Source organism: Sparus aurata, chromosome 8 (assembly GCF_900880675.1).
Source record: "Sparus aurata chromosome 8, fSpaAur1.1, whole genome shotgun sequence".
NCBI lineage: Eukaryota > Metazoa > Chordata > Actinopteri > Spariformes > Sparidae > Sparus > Sparus aurata.
Window position 1 is genome coordinate 14,008,399 of NC_044194.1, and position 14,756 is coordinate 14,023,154.

Below are 14,756 nucleotides of genomic sequence, written 5' to 3' on the forward strand. Positions count from 1 at the left end.
ACAGCTAAATAATGCATTCAGATGCATATTCAGATGCGACATTGCAGATCAATTTGGCCCTCGTGAATTAAAGCAGATAAAACCATTTCTTTCAGTGGAGTGTCATATTAAGATAGCTGTTACAAGAAACATATTCTTAAAGAAATATATTAAAACATTTATGCAATCCTGTGTTTTGAGTGAATGATTCAAAAACACTGTCAAGTTTTTTTTTAAATTTCATGTCCATTTCCACATTTTAACACTGAGGTCCTTGTTTTTGTTTGAGAAAGCAATTAAGGGGAACATGTTTGGGGACTTAACTGGCTCGTATTTCAGTATTTTAAGACCCCCTATATTTAAAATTGAGAACTCGTATGCAACAAAAAAGAAAAAAACACCAACAAAGAAATGATTCATTTCATGGCCACTAGACTTCCAGTCCGGGCAGGGAGAGGAAGGCTTTGAAATGGTCTTTTATGCTCTGATGTTTGAAATAAAATGTAGGTCAGCTGTCGTCAGTTGGGCTGTATTGTCTGAAGATCAGTTTACGATGACAAAAAAAACAGAGAAAAGCAGCAGATAGTCACACCGGAGAAGCTCAATTTCTCTGTGGATCAACAAATTCACTACTCGTTGCAATACTGGCAATAAAATGAAACAATAACAATAAGAAAATCCAAGTAAAACATTCAAGACACTTTCCATTTGGAGGTGGTTTGTAAGGCAAGCATGACCTTTGGACAGCCGGGCAATAGCCTTGAATTTTATTTAAAGTGTTTACATATTTACATGTACAATGAGATACAGCCAAAGGCCACCGGACTATGAATCAGTCATGATGTAGCAAGAGGTCAAAGGCCGGCTGTGTCAGATCCTCGCTAGGAAAGCCAGATGAAGGCTGCTCGGGACCTGCAGCAGCTCCAGAGCCTGCGGGGACGAGCAGAAAGGAAACGTGACCTGGAAACGATAGTCTGAGTCCAGCATCAGCTGCGAGGACCCATCACGATCTTGAAGTAACGACTGCAACGAGGAGCAGATTGGCATGTAAGTGGCAGATAAGGAAGTATTTCATGACATTAACGATACAACCTCGATTCCAAACAATTCAGAGTGCTGCATGTAACATAAATAAAAACAGAATGTGACATTTGATAAATAAAAAAACAGTACAAAGACAATATATTTAATGTTTTACCTGATGCCAGCAACACATTTCACACAAGTTGGGACAGGGGCAAAAAAAAGCCTGGGAAAGTTGAAGGATGCTTAAAAAATATCTGTTTGGACCATCCCACAGGTTTTGGTATTTGGTATGAAAGAGGCACCTGTGTAAGACTCAGCCGTTCACAAGCAAGGAAGGGTCGAGGTTCACCGCTTAATAAAACACATGCTTGTATAAAGGATGTTACATCACGGACTGGGTACACTTTATTAAGGTGTTGTCGGTAAACACAGTTCATTTGCCAATTTTAACATTCTGATTTTATTTCCATTCACGCAGCGTCCCAACTTTTTTGGAATCACTGTTATAGAAAATGAACAAAAAGTCTCACCTGAACTTTGCGGACAAATGACGACGACACCCTTTTTTCAAAATCATCAATGGGTGTGTAGGAGTTCAAAATCTTGACAATCTACAAATGTGAATTTGAATGTGAGTTTTCTTTCATGTTAGTGTGAATTAGTGACGTTTTTAAACATCTAATATGATGTGTGGAATGAATTACATACCTGAACAGAGTTGAGTTCGGTGCATTTGTCGCTGATCTCTTTGGCGTCGTCATCAGTGGATTTGTTGACCTGCAGCAGCCAGGCGGCCTGAGACAACGGCCTCAGAGTGTCTATAGCATTAGAGCTTTGCAGCTCCTTCTCCTTTAGCCATTCCTCCAGATAACTGATGTTGCATCTAAACAAACAGAGAAACTATGAGACTGGGTCATTTATCGATAATATATTGTAATCATGATTGAGACTATTCTGTATAATCTTAGATTTTGGATATCTTTACATCATGATATGACATATATGTGTTAATTATACTTAATTCCCCATCTTATTCATTTGCTTACAAACTAACTACAAAACCAAACAACAACGAATGTCTGAATCCCAAAATGTAATATCCAAAATCAAACACAAACGACAACCAACCTGATTTGCATCCCTTTCCTGCAGGAACACATGTCTTTGCGGAGCATGATGTTGTTGAAGGTGGTCGCACCGACCAGGAAGAAGAGTTGCTTCACGGCCTGTTTGACGAGGCCTTGCTCCATGCCGTGCTGGCTCATGGTGGAGTGGAAGACACTGAGCTGCTGAATGATGGAGGAGATGGTGTACGTCTCTGAGTCCTCGTAGATGCTGCTGGAGCGCTTCCTGAAGCCCGTCGGCTTCATGCTTGAGATCCCCTGTAAGCTCTCGTGCTCCAACATACCGGGTACTGACGGAGAGGGAAGTGAAGCAGCACATTTTAGGTGTAACACTATCAAAAACCTGCATGTGATTAGGATGAACTTAAAATACCAATGGCAGGAGTGAGGCTCTTCTCCATGACGGAGATGAACTGATGGTAGATGTGGATGGCCAGGTCGCTGAGAATCTGTCTGTGTTCGGACAAATCAAAATTCTGCAGGCAGTTCTTCTTCTGGCGGGGAGTGCTTTGTTTCATGAACTCCTTGTGTGAACAGAAACCAAGAGAATGTCAAGGAAATATGCCCGCTGCTGTATATGACATGATAAATACAGTAAATACAGACCTCCTCCCCGCTGTACTGCTTCAGACAGTTGAGCAGCTGATAGACGTTTGAGAGCCAGAACGACAGCAACTCAAAGTCTTTGTGGTAACTCTGAAAGAAAGATTGTCCACATTTATTTTCTTATTCCGATATTTTAGTTTATTTACGCAGCTTGATGTTCTTCTTATTCTTTGCAGATTATTAACATCACAAAACGAGATAAATAAAGTAAACTATGATGCTGCCAACACATTAGTGACCTAATCTTCTGAATAACAGCCTTTAGATTACATCTGTTATTGACTTAGCAAATCTACGGCTGATATAAAGGCTAGTAGACTGAGAATTAACCTCACCATGATGACTTTTTTGACAGCTTTGATAACTTCGTTCATTAGAGACTTGAGTTTGCCTTCATCGTTCAGGTAGTCGGCATGGCGGATGCACATGAAGATGATGTAAGCTGGCAGAACCGGAATCATACCGACCACCACGCCTCTGGGCTTCAGGTCTGTGTGAAGGATGCAGAAAGGTTCATCTAGTTATTATTCATTCCTGCTCAAAGGAAGATGCTTCACAAGACAAAATTGACGGGCGCAACAAAAGGAGGAATACCCAGAATGATGTTTTGAATGAGCCTCGGTTCATCCTCCCTCTTGCACTCCAACATGCCGAGGTAATCTTTGGGCATGGCGGATGCAGACAGTTTCCTCGCTGTGTGAGAAACATCAAAGTGATGAACTCTGAGACGTTAAGACTTTTTTTTACTTTAAATGCACAAGCTTTACCTTTCTGTGACACTTCAAGGCTCTTTATTTGATTCAGGAGCTTCTTTATTAATCTGTCTTTCTGGTCGAGCAGCTCTTCGATGTCCTGCAACAAAAGTAGAATTAGTTAGTTAGTCTTTCATCCAGACAAGACGCGCATTCACCACAGTTGATCCACACACACCATATTCTCAGCAGTCAATCGTGAAATCTCCTGTCTCAGTTTAATCTTGGCCTCGCTGTCCATCAGCTGCTGCCGCTTCAAGTGATCGCTCTCCTCTTCCAGCTCCTCTATTTGGCCCTGCAGCTCCCCCTTCAGCTCCTCCAGCTCCTCAGCTTTCTCCTCAAAGTGTCTAAAAAGAGATACAAATCAGGGCGTCTCAGAAAATGACCAACACTTTAATCAAGAAACAGACTCCGATGTGAGTCAATTTCACCTGCGCTGTGAGCCCTCTTCTTCAATCTTCCTTCGAAGAACATCAGTGATCTCTTCAGTTTTTTCTTTTAGGTGACAAGAACAAAAATGTATAAACAAAAAAATGTTAATCCACAAAAGAGCTTCATGGCAAAATAGTTTGATAAAAGAAATATGCAGATCAACCTGCTAGTTCTCTGCTCTTCTCTTCGACATTGGCCTCCAATTCTTGTTTTTGTCTCTGCAGCTCTGAAACCTGCAGTTTGAGCTCTGGTATAACCTGTGGATCACATTAAACCTGAGAAATCACAAACCATGGAATCATCTGCACCTTATCTAGCTTAAGAAGTGAAGTATGGAATCAAGAATCCACAAGCTATTTTCTACAATAAATGTTGGCCATGTACATTTCTGCAAGACACCGATATGTTGAAACTTTCTCTTTTTTAATGTTTTAACTTTCTGTTTCTTTATCTTCAGTTTTCAATTTGCATGTTGTAACAACACTTGTGCTTAAGTTCTGGTTAGGTTCAGGCTCAAAAAACAATTGATTAGTAAAGATCATGTTTTGGCTTAAAACATCTGGTTTAGTTGCTGCAAAGACGACTTTCCTGTCCAGGAAAACTGCTGCAAAATGTCTCGACAACTTGTTAAAAATAAAGAGTTTTGCTGAGACAAAGACAGCTGAAGAATGTCCAAATGTCTTATTAAAAATACTCAGTTTTGTAGCCAGAAAGATGGCTGGAAAATGTCCTAGATAACATCTGGTAAATGTACTGTTGTCTGGTTAAAACATCCGCTTTTGTTTCCACAAAGTCGACTGGAAAATATTTGCTTTTGACTCCATAAGGACCGCTGCAACATGTCCATGGAAACTGCTGGAAAATGTTCCAACCTCTTAAATGAGCTGGTTAGTTGCAACAAAGACAACTAAAAAATGTCCCGTGGTCTTGCTATTCTGTTTTGGTACCTCTGTTATATAATAAACCTCTAATCTGTATGTAATATGACATATATTATGGAAACGTTGAAATGATATGTAAGTTATTAACAAATTTAATGTATCTGTTATGTGTATGTGTAATGCCAACATTTAGTCCGGCGACTGGGCTGAGAATGCTGAAACATACTGAGTTCTCAGTGCTGAGCCTGGACACCTCTTGGCGAATATCCTCATTGATGTTACTTTTCTCCTGGAACAGCTTTTGCAGCTCTGTGTTTTCATTTTGAAGGTGGTCCACTTTCAATTTAAAGCCCTCCACCTGGGTCTCATAGCTTTCCGTCTGCTCCCTCTGGTGGTTTTGCAGAATTCTGCCAACAAAGGTGAAAACATTTCAAGCAAAGATGCTTCACTCAGCTGAAAAACACTGATATTAAGCTAATGGATTGCTAACGTTGGCAGTAAAAAAAAAAAAAAAAACAGACCTGGTAGCTTTCTGCAGGCCATCAAAGGCTTCCAGCAAATCTTCCATTTCATAAATCTTCTCAGAGTTGTCTGGAGTTAAGCTTCAAAGAAACAACAAGTGAGATTAAATCCCGAAATAAGTTATAGAACAACTATAGGAGAGAAATTAAAAAACTTGAAAAATGTGGATTACCCCAAGAGAACGTCCTCTTCAACAACATCACCAAGGAGTTGTCTCGTAATATCGTTCATTTTAACTGAGGAACACATTCAAGGATGATCATCAAAAGACTTTATTTACATATACGGAAGGTATTTAAGAAGTATTCAAGAAGTCGCTGTACCTCTGGCTTGTTCCGACTGTTGTTTCACCTTCCGGTCCATGCTGTTCCTCTGATTCTGAAGGTTGTTGAGGTCTCTGCGCAGCTCGGGGATGACCTTGACATGTTTGCTGAGCTGGATGACCTGTTCCTGCAGGTCAGAGTTCGTCTGCACAACCTCGTCTACCTTCCTCTGCAGACCGACTCTCTCCTCCTTCAGTCTCTTTATCTCCTCTTTCAGAGTTTCCACCTCCTTCTCGTGGTCCTGTCTCTGGATCTCAATGTTGTTCTCTGCGATTCTGCCAACGATCAACTCGTCAATTTAACTGAACAAACTGAACAAGCCGAGTCAGAATTTGCTGAGGGTGAAACAAGTATTTGCCTGGTGCTGTAGATGAGGCGGAATGCACATTTACATGACTTACTTCCTGAGTCTTGCTTCATAGTCTTTCTCTTCCACAAGATTCCTCTTTATTTGATCAAAGTTCTCTGTAAGAGTGTAAAACTGGTTATACATTTGGTCCAATATACAAAAAGAGTAGCATACATAAGAATACTGATTCCTGTTACCTTTGGCCTCTTTGGTGGAAGCTTCAAACTGTTTCTCTAAATTCTGTTTTTCAAGGTTTAGAGCATCCGTTTCCTTTTGAAGCTTTGCGATTGTCTGGAAAGAGAATAAAAATGTTTTTTTTAAAGGGCAAAACACAAACAACTCAAGCATCAACTTCAGCATCGACTTCAAGACCTACCAGACTAGCATCTTCTTTCGCTTTCTTCTCTCTCGCCTCCAAAGACTCCTTCTGGTTGTTCACTTTCTCCAGCTGTGCCTCCAACACTTGAAGCCTGTCCACGGATTGAGAGTGGGAGTTGGCCACGCTTGTCAGTCTTTCCATCAATCCGCGGTTCTCTTTGTTCTGTGAGGACGCAGGGATTCATTTAAGTCGTCTATGTCAAAGCCACAGTTACATGACTCACGACATGAGTTACAAGTACATTTGGAAGCATCGTTACCTGCTCCTCAATCTTCTTCCTGAGCTGCTGCACCCTGTAGGAGAGCTGGACGTTAAGCACCAGCCGACGCATGGTCTGAAATCGTCGCCGTGCCAGCCACGCTCTGGCGTACTTCTGTAGAACCAGGGCTTTCTGCTCTTTCATCATCTGAGGATTATCACAAAGACAGTAAAGTATGAATCGTGTGGTTACTTGTACAATTTTCTTTTTATTAAGAGATTCATTAAATAAACTACGGTTACAGACCTTCTTGTACCGTTTACGGGCCATCCAACCTCGTGTGAAGGCCTGGATGGTGACGGAGGCCAGGCGGACCACCTGATAGACCTGTCTCATGCGGTAACCTCTCCAGTGTCTCTGGATCACCACTGACGCCCAGCCCTGCTTCAGTGTAGCAGCAGTCACTGTTTTACTGCAAGTGAGCAAACAAAAACAAATACCTGTCAGAACAATAAACAATACAACAGAAGTTTTACATGACAACAAAACCATAAGTGGGCGCCTCTAACCGGACTGTCCTCTTTCCACGGATGTACTCCTGGATGATGATGGCTGCCTGTCTCATGCGCAGGAACTTCCTCCTCCGGCTCCACCCGCGGACGTGTTTCTGGATGGTCACGCAGGCTCCTCTCAGCCGGTCCAGGCGCAGCTTCTCCAGATACGCAACCTGCCCGGCTCGAAAGAAGATCTTGGTCCGACCAAACTTGTACTGGTTTGGGTCCTAGAGGTCAAATTATACAACAGTATTGTGAGTAGCGAACTACATGTAATCAAACTAGTATTTTGAGTACATTTCGCAACAATGATCATAATTAAATAATGAACAAATGTGCACTTTTTGCAATAAACAAAATTTGATAATTTCTTTTGTACTACTTTTTCTAAGTAGCGTCAGTTAGTCAAACTATATTTCTCCTTTGCTGTAGTTCAGCTTCTTCCAGTGTTTGGCAGCTTGCAAAGTTGTGGTTTTAAAGTTCCCCATCAATGGATACAACACTTGAACTGCACAATAATTATGCATCGCACTGTTGGCGGCTGACCTGAATCAACCTCTGCAGCACGTTCTTGCAGGTCTGTTTTTTGTCGCTCTGATCGGCCTCCTGATGTGTCATCAGGATACTGTATCTGCTGTAAAACTCGATGTAGGTCCACCTGCAAATATCATCATTTGTCATTAAAACATGTGTGTGCGTGTGTGAAGATGAGAGGACTGTAGTTTGGTTTTTAATGAATATGGAGAATCACCTGGACGGATAGCTCTGGGCGCTGATGCGAATCGTTTCAAGGACTCCACAGGCTCGTAGCTGCTGCACCACCCTCCCGGAGTCATATCTCAAAAACAAGCAAACATACAGGTGAACACAGGGGGAATCATGTTAAAAAGATATACCATCAAAAAGTAAATAAAGCAGAAAAAAGACGAATCCCTGTAGATTTTTTCTTGTTTATTGCTGTTTTGTGACCTAATAGTTTTTTTATTCTTTGGTACCGTGTGTCTGTCAAGTTTTGGTTGTGCTCCAATCATATATTAATGTTATTCATGGTTTCATATGTAGAGTCATTTCACTTAATTTCTGATGTTTACATTTAGCCTATCTAGTATTTTTATGTCTTTTCTATACTGTGTGATGTTTTTCTACGGACCCCAGGAGGAGGAGCAACAATGTCTTGGAAGCTGACAGGGTTCCAACTACAGAAAAGATAATAATACATAATAGTTTCATTAATACTTACTCAAATGGGAGTTTTTCCTCGTTGGGCTTAATGCAGCGCACATAGTGAGGGGTGGTAGCATTCAGTGTTTCCATCAGTAAAGAGAGGGAGCTGCAGAACTGCATTTAATCACAACACTCATGAGAAAGGAAACAGATACAAAACACAAACTCAGGTTTGTTCCAAACACATTGGTAAAAACAGAATAATATGGAAACTTCAGCTAGTGAGCTCAAATCTCCAGTGAGTAAACATTTCCACCTTATCTCCCACAGAGGTTCTCAGCTGTTTATTGGCTGGCTTCACTGCCGGCCTGGCGGGCCTCACTTTGACACCTTTGCTGTTGGCAGCATTTCGCTCCTCCTCTTGGAAAAAGTGGGCCAGAAAAGGAAACTGATAACAACCAGCGAGCAGGAGAAATGTGTTAGTGAGATAAAAAACAAAGGCCACATGGGCTGGATTTAATGATACAGACACTGATTTGGCAGGCCAAAAGGTCTGACATTTATACAGCTGTAGTTAAAAAATCATATAAGGTTTATGAGGATTTTATGAGTCTGTCATAAATGGTATCTTATTTCTTGTCATTCAAATATGACTTATTATAGACAAGGACAAAAACAAAACAAAACATTTTTGAGCCATGTTTGAGTGAAGGCAATCAAACATATTTACACAAACTAGTTTTCACAAATGCAATTAGGTCTTACCATTCTTCTGTTATAATATGTTCCATATGCCAAATTGGTTAAAAATAAAAATGAAAACAGGAGTGTCTGAAGAAGTTCACTTGGACTTATAAGGACTGTTATATTACCTTACTGTCTCTCATTATGTCAACCAGTTCTTCATACAGAGCGTCTCTGTTCTTTTCAAGGAAACCTCTGCATTGATATTCCACCTGTTAATGGAAAACAGACTCACATAGTTTATAAAGAAGAATCTGTCAGGAATCCAAAACATTACTAGTTAATGATAGTTGGGGTGTTTTTGTGCTACATTATGCATGAAATGTGTTTCTAAGTGTAACCAGACTGCACCTTGTCTGCAAAGTGTTGAATCACAAACGCCTCATTTGATAACCTGGGCTTCTCAAACAGAGGGTTGGGCTCGAGGTAGTTGAAAAGCTTTTGCAGCCAGCTTTGGTCAGTGCCCTGAGGAAACTGAAAAGTGAAAAGATGTGTGAATAGCAGGCACAGCAATTGTAAAAGGGAAAATAAGATGTTAATGCATGTCCATTCAGTTACCAGACATTCTTCATCAAGCAAGTCAAGGATCCCCATCTTCGCTTCAATCAGGTCAATGACTGGCTGATTGTCATAGAAATCTATCAGCGTCCACGGGATGTCCTCCTTCATGTACTCCTCCTGCTCCAGCTTGAACACATGCTGATTGAAGAAAGACGAGAGAACAACCCTCTGATGTGATGAAGGACAGTACACTGTGTTCTGTAAATGACTTGTGATGATGGTGATGCATACCAAGTTAAACTGCTGCTGAAGCTTCTCATTTGCATAGTTGATACAAAACTGTTCAAAGCTGTTGATGTCGAACGTTTCAAAGCTGAGGACGAAGGACAATCAAGATCACAGTGAAAATGGCGGCCTAAGAGACCTGAATTATCAAAAGAGTCGTATTTGCATTACCCATAAATGTCCAGAACACCTATGAAAGCGTGTTGCTTTGCTGGAACCTTCAGTGCCGTATTTATCCTGTTAATAATACAGTCAAACAGGTGGGCATAGATCTGCTTGGCGAGGGCATCTCTGGCATTCACCGCCCTCTTCTTGTGCACCGGCTTCACCACCGTCTCCGCCACCAGAACGATCCTCCGATGACACAGCCAGCGCACCAACTCTTCAGCGCTCACATTCAGCAACTCACAGAAGACCGCCAGGTGTGGATCACCGGACTGGAAGATAGGCAAATCAAGTCTTGTATGAAGCCAGGTTAATGTTTTCAGATCTAACCTCGCAAACAGAGGCAATTTAAAGGGAAAGTTCACCCCAAAATCACAAAAAAACATTTGTTTTCTCATAGTGCTCTTTAACCATCTAGACTGTCTAGTTTTGGAGGTATTGGCCTTCTCTCGAATATAGGTAGATGGCAGTCATTTGTTTCTGTTGCTCAAAGTGCAATTCAGCAGCAATGTCTCTTTCCAGAAACCTTGACCTGGTAACTCAAGATAATCCAAGGACCTCACTGCGAGCAGTGTCATGTATGAACTACTTTCCTTGTACTGAACAACATCCACCAACCGTATTACCACAAAAAAAGGAAGTGTGCATCTACTCATGGACAAGAGGCTGGGCCATGTTTAAACTTAGCCAAGGAAAACATCAGTAGATGCAGAGAGAAGGCCAATGTATAAAAAACTATATCTACAAAAACTGACACCAAAACAATCTAGATGGATAAATAGCACTATGTGTAAGTGTGAAAATGTGTATTTTAGATTTTGGGGTGAGCTGTGAACTTGAAACTCACAGAAACTGATGATTTATCACCTCCAGAATTTTTGATTTCCACATTTCCCAAATGCAAAATGGCCGCCAAGACTTTGAACACATCTGACTGGAAGTCCTCCTTCAACCCTGAGAAAAACAAAGAGAAGAAGGTAATGTTAACAGAAAAGTTTTGACACTTTAAGTGAGCTACAGTCTGACAGCTGAAGCCGTTTTTACCCAGCAGTGAGAAGGTCCGTTGAGTCTCTTCCATGTCTTTCTTGTCATCTACGCCGTCAATAGTGATCTCACCGCCCATGCAGGTGTACTGGAACTTATCTGCACTCACTACAGATGAGAGGAATATATAATTAGGTGCACTTACTGAATAATCCCCAAATCACCATGTGTATGATTAGCAGGATTCAAGGCTGCAAGAAGTCAGTCACAGTTGGGGTGCTGAGAAGTTGGTTTATACAATGGCACGCAACTTTCAGTTTTTTTTTTTATGAGTTTAGATTTGTTATAGCTAATTTATCAACAATAATACAAAGCAATTTAAAAATGTTTTGTACGACAACAGACAGCAAACAAATCATTCACAGCAACTACAGACAACAGCAGTGAGATAAAGAGAGAGAAATTCTCCAGACTCCCTTATAAAATCCTTCAATTGTACGAGTTGTTGAGTTAGCAAAACCTAATCAACTTTGTGAAACACTATAACAAAATCTTGACTATTTAGGCCTTCTTGTAAATTCAGCAAATGTTACACATTCAATTTATTAGTTGATGGCTTCTCTCAGTGACCAAGGACAAACACTCACACAGTCTTAGATGCTTGAACTCAGGCAGCTGAGCACAGGAACACAGCTGGTAGAATATGTGATAGTTTCGCTCGTTGTCTGCCTGAATAAAACAAAAGTGTCATTACTGTGGATCAGATACAAACATCTTTGACATCTTTATCACCTATACTACCTGAAAAACGACTCTGGATTTCTCTAAGAGATATGTCCTCATGTTCGCTCCGATGATCCGGTACTTCTTGTCAAAGCTGATCTCTGTGTATTTCCCAAAGCGGCTGCTGTTGTCATTCCTGGTGGTCTTTGCATTTCCTATTGCCTGAGAGAAAATCACCTCAGGTCATTTGGTCTCTTTTGAAATTATCAGAATGATATGAGATGTCTTAATGAATGAAATGGGCGCATCAACTGGCAACAAAGTTTAAATTGTGTCACTGTACCGACAAATCAACCACAAATCAAACTGGAGCTCAAACAGCCATCACAGATACATATCAGATTGAGATTGTGACTATTATTTCCTTTAAATATTTTCCCCTCCTTCAGTGTTTTATATAGGTTATTGTGCGTGTAAAAGATCTTGAAAGTTGAAAAAGGTCAAAGTCCACACCTACAGAAGCTGCTCTCTCCCACAGACAACACTGCTCCTGAAACGCCTCGTCAGTAGTCCTGCTTCTAATTCTGTGACTTTGTGACATCACATTACGTCACCATGTCAGACATTTGCATAATGTATGACTAGCAGCTAGTTTAACACGTAGGAACTGATTTAGCTAAACTGCTCTGTTGTTGTAAGTGGGCCTGGGTGAGGCGTGGGTGAGCTGACCAATCAGAAGAGACCTGTTACTTGGGAGGGGGGCCTTAAAGAGGCAGGAGCTAAAACAGAGCTTTTCAGACAGTATGTAAAAAAAAAACAGATGTGTTTTTTGAGCACTAGAGCGTGTCAACATATTCTAGTAGCAACTCTAAATAAAATTATGAACCTGGAAATTAGCATAAAATGTCTCTGTTAAATAAGTATAATGTCTTTTGTCGTTGTTGTTGTATGGCTGGTTAGTTCGTTTTGAATTGTAGAGTCCGCAGTGGATGATTTCTATATTGTACCGGTAAACCGTCAATACATTTCAAAACATTTTGCGAGAGAACGGCGACATGTTGCTTCATGTGTCGGACTCCTGCTCCAGGGAAATCATACCTCTGTTATTGGATTGGACGCCAGGACTTTGTCTTCAACTCGAGTGTTACTTCCAGATTTGCTCACAACAGCAAAGTACCTCATAGTGTATCGAGCAGACACCGTTTTACCGGCCCCAGATTCCCCACTGACGATGATGGACTGATTCTTGTGATTTCTGAGAAAGAAAAAAAAACACTGTTTTAACAAGACTGTATATTCTATCATATGTGGTTATTTGAGCTTTCATTCACCTGGCCATCTGTTTGTAAGCCTCCTCTGCCACTGCAAATATATGAGGGTCCATGTCTCCCATGTTCTGGCCTGAGTAGGCATGAATGATTGCATCTCCATAGATATGAAGCTGTTTGTATGGATTTACAGCCACCAGTATAATACCTGAAAATGAGGAAACAGAGCCAGTTGAGCCATGAGCACAAACTGCTGACAACCTCGCTGCTTACATATGGTTTGAAGTTTGTTTCAACTGTACCACAGTAAGTATAGATGATTCTGGACTCCACAAATCGCACTTTGAGATTATGCAGGACTGCAGGTTCATGCAGGTAGCTGAGAGCGGTGAGGTCATTCTCCCCCACCAAGATGTCCGGGTTGCGAAGAGGAGGGAGTTGTGGCTTTAATGGGTCAACAGGGTAGCAGTGCTCCTGGAACAGTGACACAGTTATGTGAAAAGAGTCAGCTGGTAGTTCTCGCCGTCATAAAAAAAAGTTTTATTAGTCCTGTTTTACTCACAGTGCCATCTTCAAGGAGCAGTTCAAGAACATTGTCCCCAGACTGAAAGTCTCTCATGATCTCGGCTGACTTCCAGACATGTTCTGCATCTGGTATCCACACTCTGTTGTACTGAAGGGAAAGTTTTCAGATGTGATATGTAGACAATTTAGAGTTATTTAATTATGTAACACTATAAATGTAATGTCATAGTCCCTGTGTGAACACTTGCCTAATAACCTGGAGGGATCTATATCTATTTACCATTTAACCCAAAAGTCATTATAGTACATATCTATTATTATCAGCTCATAAAGGTTTAAATGGTAAAAGTTGAGGCAGTCTTTCCACTTTAAATTCCTTTGACTCCAGGTTTCTCTACATCACTTGAACTTCCCTGAGTCCTGACAAAGTTTCCATATGTCTCTGTAAAACAACATGAAAGTATCATTAAATGTATTATAATCAAATCTTTCTCTTACCTCGGTGTACAGCTCCAACAAAGCCATGTTTCTGCATTATTGTTTTAACTTCTCCTTACTGTGAATATTTGTTTATCACCTGTTGTAGCACTGTACTTTCCAGGTTACCAACGAATTTCCTCCCTGCGCCTCACTCTGTGCCACAGTCAAGCGCGAAAACACTACGAGGCGTTTCCGGTCGTATTTTTCAAAATAATACTCAGTGGCTTCTGAAATCTTTCTTTAAAAAGGCAGTTAAACCAATATTACATTGTATACATTGACCCAATTGTCTTTCGTGGCCTTTAGTTTTATATATTTTTTCGATGTATATTAATTTTTTTATGATTTCTGGCAGTTTCAGTCTTCCGTACCATTCTTAGGGTATATATGATGCACGTCTTCATATAATTTTCAGTGCAATGCATATCTGCAGTTCTGATCATCTATCTATCTATAGGAAATTACTTTGGTTTAACTCCTCATAACTCACAATATACTTGGGATATACTCTGTGATGTGGATTTACAAGTAAAAATTGTTTAAATTTAAGGGGTCACAAAGGCTGGCAAGGAGAATTTAAACTGGGTGCATTTATTCTGAAACCCCCGCCTCTCATGTTCCAGGTGTGTCGCGTGTCTTCCTGGCTGACTTGTCGCTCACCTGCTGCGGACTTCATCCGTGTGGCTCCGCCCTCCTCCCGTCTTGTGACAGCGGCTCGGTGGAGTGGGTGTGCTGGTTTGATCAAGGATTGTAACAACAAAAGAAACCGGATACAGACCGCAGTCATCTCA

General features: G+C 40.9%; 1 protein-coding gene across 1 annotated transcript; it reads right to left on the minus strand.

Annotated features, from left to right (window-relative positions):
- Positions 1-686: 686 nt before the first annotated feature.
- On the minus strand, positions 687-14,094 carry myo5c (myosin VC). Its single transcript, XM_030425506.1, has 40 exons — positions 13,984-14,094; positions 13,523-13,633; positions 13,263-13,434; positions 13,024-13,168; positions 12,791-12,947; positions 11,771-11,914; positions 11,617-11,698; positions 11,030-11,137; positions 10,833-10,939; positions 9,992-10,257; positions 9,827-9,908; positions 9,593-9,733; positions 9,386-9,508; positions 9,163-9,246; positions 8,607-8,738; positions 8,367-8,464; positions 7,878-7,964; positions 7,673-7,784; positions 7,142-7,353; positions 6,879-7,044; positions 6,633-6,779; positions 6,371-6,535; positions 6,192-6,285; positions 6,047-6,110; positions 5,646-5,920; positions 5,495-5,558; positions 5,322-5,402; positions 5,027-5,207; positions 4,083-4,176; positions 3,919-3,982; positions 3,666-3,834; positions 3,503-3,587; positions 3,330-3,428; positions 3,071-3,225; positions 2,736-2,825; positions 2,503-2,653; positions 2,134-2,419; positions 1,714-1,888; positions 1,536-1,616; positions 687-1,002 (listed from the first exon to the last, which is right to left on the minus strand). Exons 1-40 carry the CDS (start codon positions 14,008-14,010, stop codon positions 850-852), a joined length of 5,229 nt encoding a protein of 1,742 aa, XP_030281366.1. The 5' UTR covers positions 14,011-14,094; the 3' UTR covers positions 687-849.
- Positions 14,095-14,756: the final 662 nt, after the last annotated feature.

Coding starts and splice junctions, on each gene's coding strand:
- myo5c (XM_030425506.1), bottom strand. CDS start 14,010: ATGGCTTTGTTGGAGCTGTACACCGAG. Junction 3,835..3,918: donor GAAGAGGGCTCACAGCGCAG/GTGAAATTGACT, acceptor ATCTCTTTTTAG/ACACTTTGAGGAGAAAGCTG. Junction 1,889..2,133: donor AGGAAAGGGATGCAAATCAG/GTTGGTTGTCGT, acceptor CTGTTTGTTTAG/ATGCAACATCAGTTATCTGG.